The sequence below is a fragment of the Lissotriton helveticus genome, chromosome 2_1 (genome assembly GCF_964261635.1).
Source record: "Lissotriton helveticus chromosome 2_1, aLisHel1.1, whole genome shotgun sequence".
NCBI classification, from domain to species: Eukaryota; Metazoa; Chordata; class Amphibia; order Caudata; family Salamandridae; genus Lissotriton; species Lissotriton helveticus.
Genome location: NC_136059.1, coordinates 1,988,833,492 through 1,988,856,133, shown reverse-complemented (window position 1 = coordinate 1,988,856,133; position 22,642 = coordinate 1,988,833,492). Strand labels below are relative to the sequence as shown.

Below are 22,642 nucleotides of genomic sequence, written 5' to 3'. Positions count from 1 at the left end.
ATCGGAACACAAGCAACCTAGGACAGGTTTTGGCCTAGTTAGGGCTCATCAGCTAGGGACAGCTTGAATCCAGTAGCACCAGTGGGTACGGGACCCCTGTCTGGGCATACCCATCACACTTAGGGAATCAAAAAATCAAAGTGATGGGAATTAATATGAGTATGGAGGCAGAAAGGGTGATTTACAAAAGCAGCTGCTGCCCCAAGAAATTAGAAATGTTGGGGGCAATGGAGGGCCTAGCATGGGCGGGCTGCTCAGACGATCCTTCAGGAGGAGAGACCCCCACCATACAGTCCTTGCTAAAGGAGGGGAAAAAAATTAACCATGCCGGTGTAGGTGCCCGGAGCGTCCACATTAGAAATTTGAGCCATATTAGCCGAGAGAAGGAGCAGAGGAAAGCCAGGATGGGAAAATGTATGTGCTTGGGTGTTTACTGCATGTGCATTGACTACTGATAAAAAAATATTTTAATTTAAAAAAAATGATGGATGGGATGCTGGAATTCATCTCAGCAACTAGGCTGCGTCTCAATCCATCGTTTCAATTAACATGTGGAGCAAAATATGTCAGCCTCAATGGTTGCCTGTAAAACCTTGTCTATTCTTGTGGTGATTAATGTAAGAAGCTACTGATGCTTAATTTTTTCCTTACTGCTGATGCAGAAGGAGGGGTGGGGTCATGGAATTTTGGTGCTTTGTGGAGAATGATTTGTTTTTCTAAGAGGTAACATTGTGGCTTCATCAAACAGAATAGCGATATAGTGATTGATTCAGACATAAGCCATCTAAGAATGTGTGCTTTCTATGTCTCCCAAAAGTATCTTCATAAACCTATCAGAATAACATTTTATATAACTGCCTTGCAGCTTCAGGACAGAATTTCAATAATTTTCAAGAAGGGTAATGTATTAGCCTACTTATATAGGAGTCGTCAGTGAGAAGGATGGGCTTCAGGTCTCTTGCCCTGATTTAGTCAGCTTATTAGTTTTGGGAACTTCGGCTTGAACTTCTGCTTTGTATAGGAAATTCTACATTCCTGTGGAGTCCAACATTTTGGAGACCAGGTTCAGCTTTCACGTAATCAAACTAGTCTAGTAGAGTATGTACAGAGTAGGTACGCAGACAAGCTGAAACTCATCTTCCACTCTTGTACAGGTGAAATCTCTCTAAACAACAGCAAAATATGTTTACTTTTAAGATAATAATAATAATCCACATTTGTAAAGCGCACAATCACCCGTAAGGGTCTCTAGGCGCTTGGAGCCGTTGGGAAGATTAAGCAAGTTATTGCCCAGTCACATGGTGCTGGACTAATCTGCCGCCGGTGCCGGGGATCGAAATGTGATCCCCAGAGTCCAGAGTCAGTCGCCCTAGCTGGGGCGCCACACCGCTTCCACTGGGAAGATGGGAGTCACAGGATCCACCATGCATTCCACTCACTAGCAATGATCCCGCCAACTATAACTCAATTAGTTTGTGTAAAAGCCTTAGTGCTCCTAGAGTCCCCAGTACGGCTGCTCCAGGCTTGGCTTGCCTCCTACAACGTCTGTAGATAGCCCTATTTTTTTTCTAAAGAGTTGGGAGAGCCTTTTTTAACAAAGACGAAGTGTCCTACATCCTTTTCTCAACCCAGAGCATTGAAAACGTTTTGTGTACCTGAGATCTCCATGAAAACATCTAATAAAATATGGCCAGGTAACCCTGCTTTGCCAAAGCAGGGTTACCTGTTATCCTGGTCTAAGTGGGCAGGCTGGTGCAGTGGATGACATTTAGATTCCTTTCATTCAGATATGAGTGACAGAATTCGTGGTCTCTATTTCATGGAGACCATTAAACAGACCAATAACTATTGTTCAGCAATCGCAATACTGTAGGCCCTATAACATAGGTTTGCTAATCATAATCCACTGGGAATTTAACATATGGACATTACTGAAGAAGGTAGTTTTTCTAAGGTTTTCAAAATAAATACAACTCAGTGTTTCTTGCTTATTTTTCCAATCTGGCTCCAAAAACCACTATTAAATGACTATTTGAATGAGGGTGAATACACACTCAGAAACCAATCAAACTTTTGCAATGATCTAAAGGGATTTCTAAAACCTCAGTGGACCCAAAACAAAATGGCATGGCTGAGACTGGCGCGTTGTGCTTTTGTGATACCAATACCTGGTACAGTGAAACTTGAACTTTGACTAAGTACTTCAAATTAAAATGTAACTCTACATTTCTGACTTTTTACCTCCCCTTTACATACACCTTCTTTTGAAACGACACATTACAGTAGGTTATCCTTTGAAACTCAATGTTTTAAAAATGTATGGGATTCACATTACTTGTTACCATTACCAAGATACACTGAAGAGAAGACTACTTCTATGATTACATAAGAGCCACAATACAACCAGCAAGTACACAATTTATTTGCCGTGCGGTTAGGGCCGAAGGGAAGCCCCGGTGGCACCACCGAAGCTCCTAAGCCTTCACCCATCCTGTAGAGCCCTAGAGCTGGAGACACTTTAAATTTTTTTGTGTCCTCCAGGCCCATCTGGGGCACCCACAACTCATCTGTCTGTTGGGAACTACGGTAGGAGTCTAAAGGCCACAGTGGCTCCCCACCCAGCACCCATCCTCAGGTTCTGTAGAGAGCTGCCCACTCTGCTGTGTGCTCCTGCCCGGCTAGCAACTTTTCTTACAATCCGGCATTCCCCTGCCCAAACGTGTCTGACAAGGGGAAAAAATAAATAAAAGCATCTTTTGTGTCCTAGGTAATGGGGTCCCCAGGGCGATTAGATGCACCATATGTCCCCCTCCTGAGTTGAATAAATATTTAAAAAATTGTATATTGAACTGACCCCCTGAAACTTTTGGACCGCCTGGGGAGATTAACATTTTTTTTACATAAACGTTGCACTCTTAAAAAAATATATACAATTGTGGTCCAGCGGGAGTACTGTTGGACGGTTAAACATTTTAAACAATAATTTTGGCATCGAGTGAGCGGGTCCCACTGGGACGCTGCCCGCAAGGGATAGGAGACCAGATCCCCCCGGTCGCCCAACCCTTCCACCACACACGGCCTTTGGCCGTGCGCACGTGGGGTTAGACACAGGGATTTTTTTACAACCAGGCCCTGCATCCAATTCAAGCAGGCAAACAACCCCTTTTTGAAAATGTATATATATATATATATATATATATATATATATATATATATATATATATATATATATATATATATATATATATATATATATATATATATATATATATATATATATATATATATATATATATATATATATAAATTCACTGAAAAAACCATAGGTTATAGACCATATATAGTTAGGAATTAGCATTTAAAAAACCTTATTTTACTCACACAAACCCATTGAAATTCCATATATAGTTAGTTGCACTAACTATATATCGCGCACCCGCAATCCACTGCTGATGATGTCACATATTACATCATTCATGACATGGTCAGTGACATCACTGATGACATCACTGATGACATCTCAAATGACATCACTGATGACATCATCCAGTGACTGTGTGTTTCTGTAAAGTTTAAATATGTTTTACATATTGAAGAATGAGTAGATGTAGAAGTGTCTGGATGAAGGATTTAGTAGGTGCGTGACTGACTGTATGAGTGAGTGATTAAATGTGTCTCACTGAGTGCATGGGTTAGTGACTAAACTGTCTTAATTTGTGCATCATTATGTCTGTTGTTCTGTAAACTGCTGCATGTGTTGGTCAGTAGCTATATGAGTAACTATATGGGTTATTGATTGATTGCCCAAGTATTTGTATGGGAGACTGAGTGTGTGTGTGGCTGGCTGGGAGGTGTGTGACTCTGTGCAGATCAATGTGTACTTGTATCAATGATTGTATAAGAGAGTAAGTATGTGTTAGTATATGTTTCAAAATGTAAGGTGCTCTATGTTTAACTGTATAGATTAAAAAATGGAAGTGTGATTGATTATTTACAGGACTGACTAGGTGTGTGAGTAACTCCATGGATGAGTGACAGAGTGTGAGAGTCTGTATAGGTGTATGAGTGCATATGATAGTGTTGTAAAGATGAGTGATTGTATGTATGAATGATTGTATGGGTAAATGAGTGAATGTGTGTGTAAACATAGGAATCACTGAGTGCGTATGTAGTAACTAGTATTGGTGTGTCAATGGTTTCAAAAATTATACTCTGTATTTAACACTGGGTGTAACAGAGGTTATATTAAAGTGTGAGGAGATGCATTGTATTGTCACATGAATGATATCATCAGTGATGTGGTCATTGATGTCAAATGAGATGTCATCAGTGATGTCATCAGTGATGTCATTTGAGATGTCATCAGTGATGTCATTTGAGATGTTATCAGTGATGTCATTTCAGATGTCATCAGTGATGTCATCAGTGATGTCATTTGAGATGTCATCAGTGATGTCACTGACCATGTCATGAATGATGTAATATGTGACATCATCAGCAGTGGATTGCGGGTGCGCGATATATAGTTAGTGCAACTAACTATATATGGAATTTCAATGGTTTTGTGTGAGTAAATTAAGGTTTTTTAAATGCTAATTCCTAACTATATATGGTCTATAACCTATGGTTTTTTCAGTGAATTTTCAAGGTTTTGTAAATGCTAATTCCTAACTATATATGATCTATAACCTATGGTTTTTTCAGTGAATTTCAATGGTTTTTTAATAGCAAATATCATAAGCTGTCGAATGTCAAGTACGTGGTAAGTGAAAACATTTTCGTGTTTATGCACACTGATCTGCTTTGAATGGTGCCCCCCCCCCTCATTTCTATTAGGAGTACTCTCTCTTTGCACATAGTGAAGGGTAGTTAACGCAGGCCTTTGCCCCCGTTGTAATACGTCGTGCCTGCTTCTCTCTCCATTTGATTGATTGTTATCCAAGTATTTACTGTTTTAGAATTGGTTCTCTTTGGTTCATTCTCTATTTACAAACAAACACAGAGTCGCAATACTCTGTTTAGTCTTTGCAGATAACGAAAAATCGTGTAAAAAAAAAAAGAAAAGGAATCGAGCAAAATCAGTAGGCCACTAACGGGATCTCTTTTTGACCTCGCTAAAATAGAAACATTAGGAACAACCCCTCATGACAAATACAAAACTAGTGAAATGAACTGAACTCCACACAATGATGGCTGCAAAACAGCTCGGCTCCGCCACCCACCCCGCCCAAAATAACGATAAAGAGCGGCTGCCATGATTGGTTGCGGAATGGCCACGACGGAGCTACGAAATGGTACTGCTCTCATGCTAACCCCAGCTTCAGTCTGAAACATCCAGAAACACTGTAGACTACCAATTCGATCAGTTCCGGTAGCGCCCCAATGTAACCCGGTAGAGAAGAACTAGCCCTCCCCTCTTTGACTGATGGTTCTTGTTGCCTGTCCCTTCTGTTGTCATTTAACAGAACTATTTAGCCTGCTGAAAGGGGTTGTGTTCCGACCGCTGGTTGGTGGAGACATTTTGACTATATTCTGGACCTGCGTTGTCGCGTAATGCGTCATATGACGCGCCGCGTTAGCGCATCCGGAAGTCATCCGGGGCGCGCAGCGCGTAACGTAAGCATAACAAGTCATGTGACTTGTTAATAAAACTTTTCATTGGTTCATTTTACTTTTCTTATTCTAATGATGAAAGGCTTGGTCATATGACCTAAAAATTACGCTTTTTATTACTTCCGAACATTATTTTTTCTTAAATATATGTTATAATGTTCCAGGCTAATGTACTTTCCCGGAAAATTTACAACTGTCCTGCAAGTAAAATATATTCTTTTTTCGAAAAAAAGAGCGTTTCTTCGTCCCATGACGGAGCCGTTGAGCAAAAGAGGGTCGACCTGCTGTCTTAGTCGCCGATACGCCTGAATATGAGATTCTTATCGATCACTTTATGTTGCAGGAATAGAAAACACAACAGCCCTTGACCATTTATCTTTACTGCGTTCCTTCGTATTATACCTTTTACCCTTCATGTAATTGGTCTGCTTTATTTCACTTGCCTTTTAATGATTCTAAAACAGTGACTATTATTAAAAACTTTACCAATGTATATACTACTACCATGTTTTCTTTTAAAAACCTTTATTGTGAAAATTTCATTATACAAATACGAGCCTATAACCACGTGGGCCTGCCACGGAGCAAACTGTAATCGTATATGATGAGTAGACATTTACACTGTAGAGGAACGTAACGGGCGGGCCATTAGGTTGCAAGAACTAAGGTGTCTAACAGTTACGGAATCGGTGAAGGGGTGCCCCACTACAGCAGACGAGCCTCCACCTAGGAAGGCCCGTTCACGCCGCCTCCCCCCCCCCCCCCCTTCGGGCACCCCACGCCGTTATTCGGAGCAGTATTGTAGGATGGCCACACCAGTGCGGCAACTTGCTAGACATCACCTCTGTGGTAACCGAATCTCAACGCCTTGTGGTGTCTTCTATTCAGAAAACATTGTTATGCTGCCTTCGACCTATTCGCCGCAAGTGCGCACACATCTCAACTGCATAGCTTGCTAGACACCACCTCGATGCCATCCGGATCTTGGAATCTCAGCGCCTTTTGGTGTCTTCTCTTCAGAAAATATTGTTGCGCTGCCTTTGGCCCCATTCGCACATCGGTCCGCTACTGACGCCATCTCACAGGCTAATGGGGCGCCCCACGCCGACTTTCAGCATTGTAGGATGACCACACCAGTACAGCAACTTGCTAGACATCACCTCGGTGCCATCCGGATCTCGGCGCCCCACTGCAGATGAAGTGCCTCTCAACTATGAAACCACCACGGTGACATCCGGATCTTGGCGCGTTGTGCTGCCTTCGGCCTATTCGCACATCGGTCCGCTACTGACGCCATCTCACAGGCTAATGGGGCGCCCCACGCCAAGTTTCAGCATTGTAGGATGACCACACCAGTGCACCTTACTAGACACCACTTCGGTGCCATCCGGATCTTGGCATCTCAGCGCCTTGTCGTGTCTTCTATTCAGAAAATATTCTTGCGCTACCTTTGCCCCATTCACACATCGGTCCGCTACTGACGCCATCTCACAGGCTAATAGGGCGCCCCACGCCGAGTTTCAGCATTGTAGGATGACCACACCAGTACAGCAACTTGCTAGACATCACCTCGGTGCCATCCGGATCTTGGCATCTCAACGCCTAGTGGTATCTTCCATACAGAAAATATTGTTGCGCTGCCTTTGGCCCCATTCGCACATCGGTCCGCAACTTAGACATCACCTCGGTGCCATCCGGATCTTGGCATCTCAGCGCCTTGTGGTGTCAGTCAGAAAATATTGTTGCGCTGCCTTTGGCCCCATTCGCACATCAGTCCGCTACTGACACCATCTCACAGGCCAACAGGGCGCCCCACGCCGACTTTTACCATTGTAGGATGGCCACACCAGTGCCTCAACTTGCTAGACACCACCTCGGTGCCATCCGGATCTTGGCATCTCAGCGCCTTGTGGTGTCTTCTATTCCGAAAATATTGTTGCGCTGCCTTTGGCCCCATTCGCACATCGGTCCGCTACTTCCGCCATCTCACAGGCCAACGGGGCGCCCCACGCCGACTTTCAACATTGTAGGATGGCCACACCAGTGCGGCAACTTACTAGACACCACCTCGGTGCCATCCGGATCTTGGCGCGTTGTGCTGCCTTCGGCCTATTCGCACATCAGTCCGCTACTGACGCAAACTCACAGGCCAACGGGGCGCCCCACGCCGACTTTCAGCATTGTAGGATGGCCACACCAGTGCTGCAACTTGCTGGACACCACCTCGGTGCCATCCGGATCTTGGCGCGTTGTATTGCCTTCGGCCTATTCGCACATCGGTCCGCTACTGACGCCGCCTCACGTGCCAACGTATTTTCTCCGCATTTTATACCCTATGCCGCATAACAGGTCATGTGACTTGTTTATAAAACTTTTCATTGGTTCATTTTACTTTTGGTTTCCTAATGATGGAAGGCTTGATCATATGACCTAAAAACAACACTTTTCATTGGATGAAAACTTTTTTTTTTCCCAAACGATGAAAGCCCCACCTTGTTTCTGGATGTTTCAGACTGAAGCTGGCGTCAGCATGAGAGCACCACCATCTCGTAGCTCCGTCGTGGTCATTCCGCGAGCAATCATGGCAACCGCTCCCCACCAGAAGCCTACAGGAGTCGGGGCCCCCCAAAACTTTTGATGAATCCTCAAGGCGGAGGGGACGCTTTCGAGAATGGGGTCCAAGACCTAGCAGACAAGCGTCCGATTTCCAAGGTGTCCCAGGGCCATTTCAGTGGACCAGGCCCAAAAAGGAAAGAGCCTGCCGCCATTTTGAGAGTCCTGTGACAGCCGCCTATCGCTGCACCGCAAGAGTGGGCGCAACTCAGCTGAATTGCGGCTTTTGACACAGTGGACCAAAAACGGACGGAATGGCAACTGAAACGGTAAAGGGGCGCCCCACTACAACAGATGACACTCCACCTGGAGAGGCCCGTTCACGCCGCCTCCCCCGGGGCGCCCCACGCCGTTATTCGGAGCAGCATTGTAGGATACCAAAACCAGTGCGGCAACTTACTGGACATCACCTTGGTGCCATCGTTCTGCTGCCTTGGAACTATTCGCACAACAGTTTGCTACTGATGACCCACCCCCCGCGACGCCCCACGCCGGAAATCTGGACGTTGTGCTGCGTTGGGACTATTCGCACAGCCGACCGCTACTTCGTTGTTTTTCCCTAAAAATGTTTATATGTTATTACTATTTTTGTTTTCTTGTATATATTTATAAGTTATTAAAGTTTTATAATCTTACTACTTTGTCGGAGTGCTATATATTTTTAATGTGACACATAATTGTAAAAACTTTGATGTACAAAGAGTCATCCCTGGAATCTTCCGCTTCAGGCTCGGTCCCCTCCCCAATCACAATACAGGATGGTTTTCAGATAATAGGAACGCGTCTGCTGTGACGGATCTCATCGAGTGTGGGCCTTGATCTACTATAACTCCTTTGAAGAGGGGTGATTTTTTACAGCTGGGGCCATAAACTACATCTGCAGGGCTAGCTGATACCCTAGGACCAGCCTGGACAATCGGACACAGAGGAAAAGGAGTGTCAGAGGGTGCGGTAGTGAATAGGGCGAAAGGGAGGTGTCGGGCGGGCACAGGGTGTGATTCTCAGGGAAGAGCAGCGCAGATGGGGGGAGGCTTATTACCCATGCATAAGACAGAGAGCGGGGGTGACCACTGCCTGGGGGAGATGCTTGCGAGGGTGGGGAGCCATGCTAAGGATCGACAGCGTGCACAGAGTGGGTCTGGTCAAGGCATCTAAAATGGCTGCCGTGCACGACAAAAGTGTGGCATTTGAAAAAAGACAAGATGACGCAGACAATGTTTTTCAACACTTCCTGATTTCCTTCGAATCTAACGTTAACAGACGATGGGGCATATTACCAAAGTTAAGCGATATTTATCCCTAACGATGCTTAGCAACGATTTTTTTACCGCTAAGCATCGTCAGAAATTATCGCAGATAAACCTTGCTATTATCAAGGTTTATCGCAAATACGATAATAAACGACCGCAATGCATTAATATCGCTGAAAACTCAGCGATATTCATGCATTACCGAGCTAATGCTCTTAGCCATGTTATCCACCTCCCATTGGATAACATGGCTAAGAACTGCTCAGGGCAGGTGCTAGCTTTTGGAGATATTCGCGCTTATCTCGAATATTTCCAAAAGTTGATAATAGGAGATAGCGATGTTAGCGACTGTTTCCAGTCGCTAACATCTTGGCATGCCCACTTTGCATGTCATTAGTGATAAATATCACTCACATGCAAAGTGGGGCCCAAGATGGTCGCTATCTCCTACTAGCCGTCGCTAACTGGTGTTAGCAACAGCTAGGTAATACAGATATAATTTTATCTCCGCGAAGCGGAGCGCTGTTACAGATATATATCTAGTTTTTGAACGTTAATTTCTCAAAATCCACTGAAGGACATATATTGAGACCTAGCAAAGGCACATCGAGCTACCAGTCCCTACAATTTTGCCAAGTTTCGTGCAAATCCATTCAGCCGTTCGATTATTATTATTATTTTTTTTTTGCCCCGCGGGGCCCTTTTAAAACCTCCACATCAAACCTAAGAGGTCAAGGAGGATCTACTATGCCCCCTTATGGTCATTTGCCCCTTCGCTTTGGCCTCCTCTTGTCTCTAGATCCTACCGAGAGACAAGATGGCGGCCGCTACGGACTGTTTGCAATGTTTACAGACGCCGGAGAACCAATCAGCTTCGCAAACCTCCGTTACGCGAAGCGGAGCGCTGTTACAGATATATATCTTTTTTTGAACGTTAATTTCTCAAAATCCACTGGAGCACATATATTGAGACCTAGCAAAGGCACATCGGGCTACCAGTCCCTAATATTTTACCAAGTTTCGTGCAAATCCATTCAGCCGTTCGATTATTATTATTATTATTTTTTTTTGCCCCGCGGGACCCTTTTAAAACCTCCACATCAAACCTAGGGGGTCAGCGAGGATCTACTATGCCCCTTATGGTCATTTGCCCCTTCGCTTTGGCCTCCTCTTGTCTCTCGATCCTACCGAGAGACAAGATGGCGGCCGCTACGGACTGTTTGGAATGTTCACAGACGCCGGAGAGCCAATCAGCTTCGCTACGCGAAGTTCCGTTACGCGTAAAGTCCGCGAACCGGAGCGCTGCCCGGTCCGCTGTTACAGATATATATCTTTTTTTTAAAGTTAATTTCTCAAAATCCACTGGAGCACATATATTGAGACCTAGCAAAGGCACATCGGGCTACCAGTCCCTACAATTTTGCCAAGTTTCGTGCAAATCCATTCAGCCGTTCGGGCTAAAAGTGAGGCCAACCGCCCTATGGAAAACTCAATGTTAAAAACACGTTTTGGGACCCCCCTTTTTTCTCGGCCCCCCCTTGACGACCCCCCCCCAAATTTTCAAGGGCTGCTCAGAAACAAAATGTGCCATTTTCCTGAAAATTTCAGCCAATTCCGTCCACAAATGCCAAAGTTATTAGACATAGAATTTTCAAAAATCCCATAGAGAAAAAATCCTAACTATATATACCTACTGGCGACCGCCAGTAGGTAATATATATATATATATATATATATATATATATATATATATATATATGGGAGTTCTATTGACTTTATAAGGCGGTGAGCATATCAACATAGCAGACTTATTCACTTCTTCAGAAAGTCACCAATAATTATAACACAACATATTTTATAAATACATGCAGTGCAATGTTTAATAATACTTATTGTCACACAACGTTTAAGTAAAGCATTTCTTTTAAAAGAAATAAATGTCAGATTTTTAAAAAAAAATCAAGCTATAGAACCAACCAGAAGGGGTCTGTCCACCCCAGCTGAACACCATACAGCAATAGCTTGAAGTGCTTAAAAAAATAATGTTAAGCTTTCCTTGAGTCATCAATGACCCTGAGACTTACTGTGAATTTTTTTAGGTAGCTGGGGAGCTGGCAGGAAATTAGATTTGTATTCCTTGTCCGTACCGTACTCTCCCGGGTAGGAAACAGTCCAGTGTCCCTGGGGATGGGATACCTACACTGCTTTTGCCCTGGAGGATGGCATCTATGGGGCTATATTATGGCTCGGGGGGGGGGGGCAAAGGCCTCCTCCCAATTAAAAAATTACTCCAGCCCCGGGGTATGGGTCCCCAGGAACATATTATGGCTTGGGAGGGTGGTCACATGCCCCCCCCACTTCCAATATAACTTAAATCGGCCCCAGGGGATGGATGACCAGCACCTTAAATTTGCTCAGGGTTGGGAGTGGGGGGGGGGTTGCATACCCCCTCCTCCATTACAATGAATGCAGCCCTGGAGGATGGGGGTCCCCAGGGCATTACAATTGCTTGGGGGTTATATACCTCCCTCCCCAAAATAATTACTTGCACCGATAAACCCCCCTCCCCTCCCACAAATTGAGTTTGGCCACCCCTTCCAACAGGCTTAGGGAAGCAGAGTAGCCGTAGCCCTACCATCCCCCCCCCCATATGTTTTAGTATTCTTTTTGCAGTACAGGGGACAAGTTTAACAAAAAATCTTTGTTGATGTTTTGGCAGCCAATCAAATGTTACCTTTTGATCTACTGGGTCCTTAGATGCTGTGTGTCTCTATACATACATACATTTTAAGCCTTTGTTTCTCATAAACTACTGAACATTATTACACCAAATCAAAAAGTTCGCTTTATGGATCACGGTCTAGCTTTCTGACAAATTTGGTGTAATTCCATTCAGCCGTTTTTGCAGTATGGCTGTTCACTTTTCCCATGCAAAACTGCATGGGGAAAGTGCGTTTTGGGACCCCTCGCACCTCCCGTTTTCCTCTGCCCCGCGCTCGACATATTACCCCAAAACTTTCCAGTAAGAAGCTGAGGTGAATGAGACAGTTTTTTTCTGAAAGTTTTGTGAAAAATTTTCAAACCCCACCAAAGTTATTATCATACCAAAAAATCCTATTCCTATGGAAATGATGTCCTAACTAGAACTACACAGTGGCACATAAAGTTGTCTTATCCTGATATAACTGGTTTTAGAAAGTTTAGAACACTATTTACCAACATGGGTAGTGCACAAACACAAATTTACTTGAATGCCACTTTCTGCTTACACTATGCTGCATCACTTAAATAATCCTTTTCCGATACTGCCGAAACGATGACTATATGGAAACATAGAGGATTTTGCAAGCAGGCTTTGTAAGCCACCAAAAAGGGGTGCCTGCTCGTGAAGACAACTCCCCGGGGAAGTTTTTACTGTGACGAGGGAAACACGGAATTAAAATACCTCACATGAGGAAAACAACATACCGCACTTATGAATTACACAGCGTGTAAATGAAAGCACAAATGAGTTCATTTGAACAAGGCACTAAAGTTGCGCAGGTGTTAAGAGGGCTCCATTAACTGAAGGGGGGTGTCCAACCTGAACATAGTAATACAGACAATACATGCTTCAGTTTGTATACGACATAAATACGTGGCTTCACTGGCTTGTCGAGATACACCTGGGCCAGTGAAGTGTAAAGCAGACGGCTTTCAGTCTTTTCAACCCCAGCTAGCAGTGAAAGCGAAGCCGATGAGCGGAAACCAATTATACCTCTTTACATTCATCCTATGTTTAGCCGCGCAGCTAATTACAGGATTTAGTCCCTACTGGAAAGCTGCAGAGCCTTTTGAGTATCAATCAATTATCCGGAGTGGGATGCTTATGGACTCAAAGCCTTTCTATTTGTACGGCATGTCAGTCATTGTTAAACCCATAGCGCGCTGGTGAACTTGGCGCTGCGTCAGACGTGTCTGAAAAAAAAAACAGTGCATGATGGCGGGTGGAAACCACAAGTGATCTGACGAGACGTTAATGCCTCTCTGGTTTATCTGTATAGCGTGGATAAGGCTCGCTGAAAAACGGTTACACAAACATACTAGAACATTCGATTGAACAAGCAGGAACTTACGTATTTCTTCAACCACATCTGGGTCACACTCTTTGTATTTTTCCACTTCTGCCTGCAGCTGTTCTTTTTGCTGTCGGAGCGCTGCAAGTTCTTTCACGAGCGCTGCACGTTCTTCCTGTAACACGATTGCATAAGCAATGAGACAAAGAGTTTAACACGCAAAATGGGCATTTTGTACATACAATTGCATTTACGTCATCCTATAGGTAGCCTAAAACACACTGGGTGGTGTAAGAATACAGAGTAGTTTATTTACAGATGGCAAATCGTTATTAATTCACTTAAGCCTCTTGGTTTGTCATGTAGGGCAGTATAAATGAGACATTTAGCGACTCAAAGGGTACTATCACATGATTCTCCGGAGTAGCCAGAGGCAGGCATTACATTTTTGCATTTTATCATCGGTGCAAGCTATTCTTACCTCAGTTTCTATGATGCATCGTTGCTCAACTAGATGCCAAAACAGATGTCATTGATTTCTAGTAAGCCCACGCACCAAAGCTCTGCTGACCTGCCTACCACACAATGTTCAGAAAACTCTGGACAATTTAACTCTTCAGACTAGCCTACAACTGACATTGCCTCTGAACGTGCTGTGGACAACTGGATATGGGAATTGACACACCAAACTGGGTACTAATGTCCCCTTCCTACAACTAAACAGATTGGGAGTAAGAAGTATAGTGCCCATCTTCAAAATAAGCCAACTGGGCTCACTTTTTAAATAAAGTGGTCCATTGAAATGTATTAACTTAAGCGGGCTACCAGAAGTCTTAATATACTACTGGAATCTTATCAGTTGCGGACCGCAGAGTTAAGAACGGTGGGGCGATGCAGAAGTCGACAGGATAGGTAAAAATAAATGAAAAAATTAATACAACCACATACCTTGCGCTCGCTGCATAGCCGCCTCGCCCCACCCCACCCCACAACCGTACCTCTCTTACCTGTGCTGGCCGTGCGGAATCTTATGAGGAATGAATGAAGCATGCAGGTATGACTGAACTTAGCCTTTCATTAAAGCATCTCAAACTATGGGTGGCTATTAACTGAGGTAAAACAATACCTTGTTTATTCACCCAGGGAGTGTTTGAGAGTGGTGAGTGTGAAATCACAACCTGCATAGTACACTAAATGTATCTTTTGTCATAGCACTTAACTGCTAAATGGAAGACTAATAAATCTCCTTAAAACTGTAGTTACAGCGAACCTTGAAACATTTGTTTAGGTAACAAGCATTGGCAAAGACAATCGGTCTAGCCTTTAACATAGCTACAGTACCTCAAATAACTACTAGATGTTCTTCTTGAGTCAGAAGCAACAGCCTGAAGTCTTTAACATGGCTGGCGTCCTTCAAAACTTTGCTAGAAGTCCCTCTCAATGCAGAAGCAACTGCTTAAAAGTCTCTCATGGCTACAATTACTCAAGTGTCACTAAATATCCCTCGAGTCAGATGCAACTGCTTCAAATATCCTTAACAAAGTTGAGGCTTGTGGTTTCAACATAAAAATGTACATATACACTTATGCTACTCTTATAAATTGTGCTAGTTTTGTATAGCATAAGTAAATATGTAAATTTCAGAATATGCTGATGAATCAATATCGCAACTCTCAATATATGTCTTGTTTACTATAGAAGACTAGTTAAGACAATCTAGTATGTATAGATACAAGCAGTCACTGGTTGTGAAGTCAAGCGCTTTCAAACATATTGTTGGGAAATATATTTATATATATATATATTTATATATATATATATATATATATATATATATATATATATATACACATACACACACACACACACATATGTATGCACGCACATACGCACATATTTATATATAAGGTTTCTTTTGAGCCAGATGCACATTTTTCAAAATTATTTCACAGAGCTGCAGTTCCTTAAGGCATTTCTAGATGTCCCCTTCAAGTCAGATGCAAAGGCACTGCAATTCTTTCATGTTCCTGCAGTTCCACAGTCTTTACTAAAGGTATTACTCAAGTCAGATGCAACTGCTTTAAATAACCATTACCAAGCTAAGGGGGTGTGGCTTAAACATACACATTTGCATACACACTTATTCTATTTAAATGCTTTGTGCTTGCTTTTCTAGGAAAACTTAATTTGCCAAAGGTGGTTTATAATAATGAGTAACAATTACAGATGTCAATAAACCTTTCTTTTTTTGCAAAGTAAGTGATGACAGACTACTATAGCCCTCATGAGTGGCCTGTTATTTTCCAATCCCTGTGTAAACTACTGTTTGCACATGATCCAGAATTATGAGCTATGTGGTAGTTACCACAAGCCTCACAATCTGCAAGTAAAGTTTGGCAGGTAAAGCCTAAATCATTTTGCAGGGGGGAAATGCTCAAGAAATATCTGTCCATTCCAAGTTAACGTGCCCTCGACACGAAAAGCTTTATATCTCCCACTGAAATTTGAGATTAGGCACTTGAAACATGAGGTGGGCACCTGATCCCTGAGAGTGTTTGGCATATGTTTTACGAATTCCTCACATACACATTTTCAGCATCATGCAAGGTGTTTTGAATACAATCTATTTGTAGGCCAGGAGACATTGTATGTGTATTTAATGGGGAGTGACATATTCACATTTATTTAGACCCGAGCTCCAGAAATTTCCGAAGTCAATGCAAGACTGTATGTCAAAGGGAGAAAAACAGGAATAGCCGAAGTTTTCGACGTGACACCCGAAGGTGATACAATAAGACTCAATAGAAAGCTGCTGGTCACAAGTAAGGTTACACTCTATGATCCCTAAGTTCCAGACTGCATCGGACAGTGGAGGACCCACAGTAAGGACCATAAGGTAATGTAATTCCCAACTCATTACTTCTGGATGGATTACACTTAAGAACGATTTTTCCTTCCATTGACAGGTCGCTTCTAAGGCTTGTGACAGGTAACAAGGGAGTTAATTACTCCCTAGTTTCTGTAGATTTAACAATGTGTGCACTTCATTTAAATACATATACCAGACCCCCCAGGATGTAGTGGCATGGATTAGCAAATTTAGCGGCACAAATATGGAAATTTAGCGGCATTTTTGCGGCACTTTCTTTTACTCATAATCATTCATTCTCAGCCTTAAATCAATGGTAACTGTTTTAGCAGAGTATTCCGCTTTGTAATAGGCAATCTGGGATATGGAACAGAGGAAGCAGCCAATAGGTGAAGGCTGTTATCCCTTGGAAATGCAATCCTCCATTTGCTTATAGTGTAAAAGGGGATTCAAGTTTGACATTTATTGGGGTTAGAGTTGTACTCTGTCAATTTCATTTGTCTATTTGTGACCCAGGAAGAAGTGATTGCAGGTGGCAAAGCCCATCACCCGAACTGCTGGCCACCATCTTTTTCGCCATTGACTTTTCAAAGTAGAACCCTGAGTGCTTTAGCACCCCACTTGGCATGAAGCAGTACTTTTCAAAATGTAGGCACTTGCTGGATGGAGCTGTTTGTTCTTGCTTCTTTTGGAAACAGTGATCCATGCCTCCTCCTTTGGCGATGTCACTAGTTCATACCGCGTCTCGGGACCTGCCCTGGCACTGGGTGTAAGCGCAGTTTTCTCACCAGCATGCTCAACAACTCTGTCGCCACAACCTATGCAAACCTCAACTCAGGGCACGCCTGACTCCCCATGAAGCAGAGCAAAGAAAGGCTTTTCCGGGCAGACTCATCGTCAAACGTATCAGGATCAAATCTGTAGGCTGAGGACCAGGCTGTGCTGTCCTGTAGCACCACACCAATAGAAAAAGCACCAGGGTCTCTTTGGGAATGACATGCTGGTCAACTCTGCCTTCCAGGTCCTGAAGCCGTGCCGTAATGGGTGTCAGTCTAGCTGTCCATACTGTCTCACAGAGGACTTGCCGGCATTACCTGAGAAGCTCAACTTTCTCCAGTGTGATGGGCCCCCTGCCTAGTATTTGGTCCCTCTCCTTGTAAAGCTTCTCCTGAGCGTCCTCCGCTGTGGTGAGGCAATATAAAGCCCATGTCCACAAGTTAGCTGTGATAACACACTCTGCCAGTGAGAAGATCATGCTGTCCTCCAGTACCTGCTTGTCGCACAGGTTACCCTGCAGCAAGGCGTCCATGAAGATTTGTCGAAGGATGCTCTTACCGTGCCTTTCTCTCGCCAGCTTCTTCAGGACAGATTCCATCTCCATCAGGGCGTTCTCATACAGCTTTTTCCTTGTTGTGCTCTTGTCAAGTGACCCATCCAGGAAACGTTTCCCAATTTCTTCCCAGATAGCACAGTGGTTCTTGCGGAAGCGGATCAACTCCTACTCATCCTCAAAGCTATTCCCCATAGCTGTCTGCGTCACTGACTTCATGGCATAGCCCAACATGTGCTGGCTGATGGGCACGTGCTGGGATGCTGTAAAGGACAGCCATTTTGTTACCAGGTCTTCTGACAACTTCAAGATAATGCCAAAGTTGCTTTGTAAATACCTGCTCACGGCACTTTCATACAGCGTCCGATTTCGCAGGCACTTTTGTAAAAACGTCATTTTTACAAAAGTGCCGATTTCGCGGCAAACAGCGAAATCCCGAAATCCTTGAGGGTCTGATATACTCATTTACATTACACTCATATAGAGGACCTAATCTTGACCCAGAAGACCATGCTACCTATCGGCCTATCTCCAAACTTCCTTTTCCATCTAAATAATCAAAAAGATAATGAATACCCAGTTGAATCAGTTCATTAATGAAAATAAAGGTCTCAATCTCACTCAATTTAGATTTATATCAGATCATAGCATCGAGAAAGCCCTCATTAAGGCCACAGATGAGGGCGGCTCAGCAGCTCTGATCCTTTTAGATCTATGGGCAGCCTTTGACACGGTGGACCATTCCATCTTGATCCACTGTCTGGAGGCGACCGGCATAAATAAATTAGCCCTAAAACTTCTTACATCCTTCCGCTCTGACAGGAAAAATATGGTCAAAGTAGACAACTTCTCATCTAAACCCTTTTTTCTTCCCTGTGGAGTTCAACAGGGTTCATCACTCAGTTCGACCCTTTTTAACATTTATGTAGCTGAACTGGCCCCTCTTGTTCAATCTTTCTGCTTCTCGCTCACTTCCTATGCGGACTAAACGCAAATAGTGATTTCCGCCTCCAACAAATCTAACAATATTAGCCATCGAATCCAGAATTGTATGGGTAAAATCAGTTCTTGGATGAGCGCGCATTGTCTTAAACTCAATTCTGAGAAGACGGAGGTGATCCTGCCTGGAAATAATCCCAACTTCTGGTCAGCACCCTATTGGCCAGCTGAAATGGGACCACTCCCCGTCCCCACAAACAAAGCTAGGAGTCTCAGGGTCATCCTGGATGATAAACTAAATCTTGGTAAACAAATCAATGCAGTAATTTCATCTTATCATACCTTATTCAAAACTTCCTCCCCATCAGTGCCAGAAAGACAGTTTTCTCCACCTTAATACTATCAAATTAAACCTACTGCAATGGCCAATATAATTGTTTGCAGGTCCCATATGTCAAGAAACTTCAAGTTTTGCACTACTCAGCCGCAAGATTACTCCTAGGATTGCCCAGAAGTAACTCGGTCTCTCTTGCCATAAAAGAGCTTCATTGGCTAAACAGAAAAAATAGGATTACATTCAAATCTCTGTGTTTTACCTACAAAGCTCTTTATGACTCTGGACCACTCTTCTTAAATAAAGCTTTTTCATGGTACACCCCGCCAATAATCTCCATTCATTGGGATCCTTTATAATAAATACCATTAGATATAAAAAATCTAATTGCATTGAAAGTAGCTTCCAGGTAGGAGAGACCACACAATGGAATCTCCTCCCTTTGCACATCAGATCAGCCCCCTCCCTTCTACAATTCAGGAAATCCCTAAAAACCTGGCTTTTTAATCAGTAGTTTTCTTCTGTACTTGCTCTGCTCTCTGACTAGCACCAAGACACCCCCGGGTATATGCTGCACTTTACAAGTTTTTTTAACATAACATAACACAGATTAATAAAAATAGAGAAATGGCTGCCCCTATTGGTCTCATCATTTCTAAGCAGACATACTAGATCCCAATTGAACTGCATCCGTATGCTCAAATGAGAAGGAAGTTATTCTGGTAAGTACCATACTTGACAGCCAATCGTATAAAAATCTATTGATTATGATAGCAGGATCCATGGTGGTGAATATGACAGACTGATCCAACATTATCACTGCACCAACATCACGGTTGTCCAAGATCATCGAAGATTGTCAATAAATGAAACCACAACTGTTTCAGACCCATGCCTGGTCCAAAGCCAGCTTGCTTGTCATCCAGAATACTTTTAGATTTAACAAAGTCCCATCACTGGGCAGTAACACTTTGGACACACAGAGGAGGAGAAAAATCATCCGAAAACTACCCACTGACTCAAGACTGAATGATGGCTTTTTAGGGAGCGCGCAGCTAATGAATAACTTCCACTCTCCAGGAATTGTTCCTGACACTAATCAGGCATTCACAGCATAAGTAATAACATGCACAATACTTTTCTTCAAAGCTTTAAAAAAAAAATATAAATCTTTTTTATTGTATTCAGTGAAATACAACATGTAAAAAGGCAATGCAGGTGGATCATGTGTCCCCAAGAGGGCAAAACATCAATGTAACAACCAAGCATCACATTTAAGATAATAAGAGCAACATAGTGATAACACCATAAACAATACCCCGTCACAATGTTTAAAGAGCATATAAGTTATGGACACTGGGATGCTCAACGGATTTCTCCTTCATCTCTCGGTATGATCGCCATTGTGAACACAATTTCTCTCACTTTCGTGGGCACCCTCTGCCCAGGAGTATAGTTATTTGGGCTAGCATACACCAGTCCATGTCTTGTTCCTACCCCGCCAAAGTTGGTGGATTCCTTGCACTGCACAAACATGCTTTGTAATGTTTTCGCACGGACAGACCCAGTGATAACTAAATTCGTTATATCTCAGCAGTGAATCATTTCCACCAGATGTGCAGTAGCCATGTTTTATTTAAATCTGGTACCTCCATACCCAAGACTTCCCCAGTTAGTTTCTGTAGTGCCAACCAGTAGGGTTGCGTCATACAGCAGGCCCATAGGATATGGAAGAATGTGCCTCTCTCCTCACAGTCCCAAAGGCAGAAGTCTGTGGGACTGTTGTCCATGGCATGAATGGCGGTACAGGAGTAGTATTAATGGTGTAGGATGTGTAGCTGAATAAGGTGGAACCCTGCGTTGATAGCCACCTCCCTAAAGGACCCAGTGGTTCCTTCCCAATCGCCCTCCTCAAATTCTCCAACATCAGTCTCCCATTTAGACCGTATAGCAGCAAGGGTGTCAGGCGAATCATCAACAGGTTTCTTGTATATGAGCGAGATAGCCTTTTTTGGTAAGGGTTCTAGGAGGACCCGGTCCTCCGGGGGTGAAGAATCTGGAATCCGAGAACATCTGGTAATATGTGTTAGCAACGGACAATGGAGTTGGATGCATTTGAAAGACTCCATCGATCCAAAGTCATGTTGGGCTTGCATATCAGTTAGACTGATCATAGAGTCCCCTTTCTTCCTTCACAGTTTTAATGGATTCCTTGTGCAAAGGTCCAAGGGAGAGTCTGTTGTCTTACTCTTAATAATAATACACTTACAATCTTGAAAAAATAGAACAGTAAAATAAGCATTTGCATTGTCAATAGGTCTGGATTTAATGTGTAACTAAACAAAGTTGTTCACAAATGCTATTGATCACATTAAATCCTGCCCTACTGGTTTTGTCAATAATGGGAAAAAGTAACAGAAAGGATTGATTTCTGTACAGAACGATATAAGAGATGCAGAAATGAATATTCATTTAGGGAAATTCAATAATCACTGGAGTGTTAACTTTGAAAAACAAACACCATCACAGGCTGAGAGGTGTTTGGGGCTGAGGAGAACAAATACACTACTTGTGGTGAAAGAGTCTTCTCTGCCTGGTGAAGGATTGATGATTGTGAATGCAGCTTCATCCTAAATCTTTGGACCTGAAAGGCTGTTGCTGATGCACAAGAAGAAGAGGGTCAAGGATCTATGTGACTCTGTCTGCTAAGGACGTGCCTTTCCTGGGACAGGAGTGAAAAAATTCCTGGCAACAAAAACAAGTGCGGGCAAAAACAAACAACAAGACCAATAATAACTGGATTTCTGGATGTGAAATTTTTTTCCCACTTGACACCGTGGTCTGATGACCTTGGAACATTCTATGGAAGTTTCAGAGCAGCAGAGAAGTTACAGAACTTTTGGTAGAAGTTTGGAAATTTAGACTTAAAAATTGTTCCCTCCCTCTCGAGCACCAGGGCAAAGTGGCAAATATATCTGATAAAGACACAGTCTTGACAGGAAAAAGCCCTTGGTTGTTGTTCTCATAGATGTTTAGAGTAAGATTCAAGGACCAGTGGCCTTCGACTTTGTGAAGACCTGCCCATCATGGACTCCAGCCCTACCTCCAAAAAAGTTTGTGAGTCAGAAGATAACTATAAGAGTGAGAAAAGGTACCAAAATGCGCTTGACAACATTCCAATCTCTGCGGTTACAACCTATAAGGTACTACTGCTTACAACATTTTGCAGCGTGGTTCGAGGCTTTAGAGGGATAGCAAAAATGATGTATCTGACCTTGTGCAGTCATGCTTGGACAAAGCTGAATGATTCTGCCTTCCTATAAAATAATTGTGTCCAAAGGTAAAACTCATGACCTGGGCGAACTGTTAGCCACTGGCAGACCACTCCTCACCGGTCGACTGAGGAGGGGGGCTAGTAGGTAGGGATAGGGACGGCTCCTCCTTTGGAGCATAGGAGCGTCACCCCACTTAATGCCCCCAAAGCCACCCCTCCAGAGATGAAAAATAAAATGGTAATTCATTGCTTTTTTATTTTTTATTGTCCCGTCCTGAATTGAACGTCAGGACGGGGCAGGGCCTGCTGAGTGACAGCACGGAGGAGGTGACAGAGGGCTCCCTTTGCACTGTTTAAAATGTGCA

The 22,642-nt window shown here is 43.3% G+C and overlaps 1 protein-coding gene and 1 pseudogene across 1 annotated transcript in view; both read right to left on the bottom strand.

The window, feature by feature from the left end:
• The window catches only part of MND1 (meiotic nuclear divisions 1), a 387,648-nt gene that overhangs the window by 57,073 nt on the left and 307,933 nt on the right, over positions 1-22,642 (bottom strand). The window contains exon 6 of the mRNA XM_078676946.1: positions 13,592-13,706. Within this exon, the coding sequence (XP_078533072.1) occupies positions 13,592-13,706 (115 nt within the window). The remainder of the gene's footprint in view (positions 1-13,591; positions 13,707-22,642) is intronic.
• Positions 17,010-18,077, bottom strand: LOC144819152 (cytochrome P450 20A1 pseudogene; annotated as a pseudogene).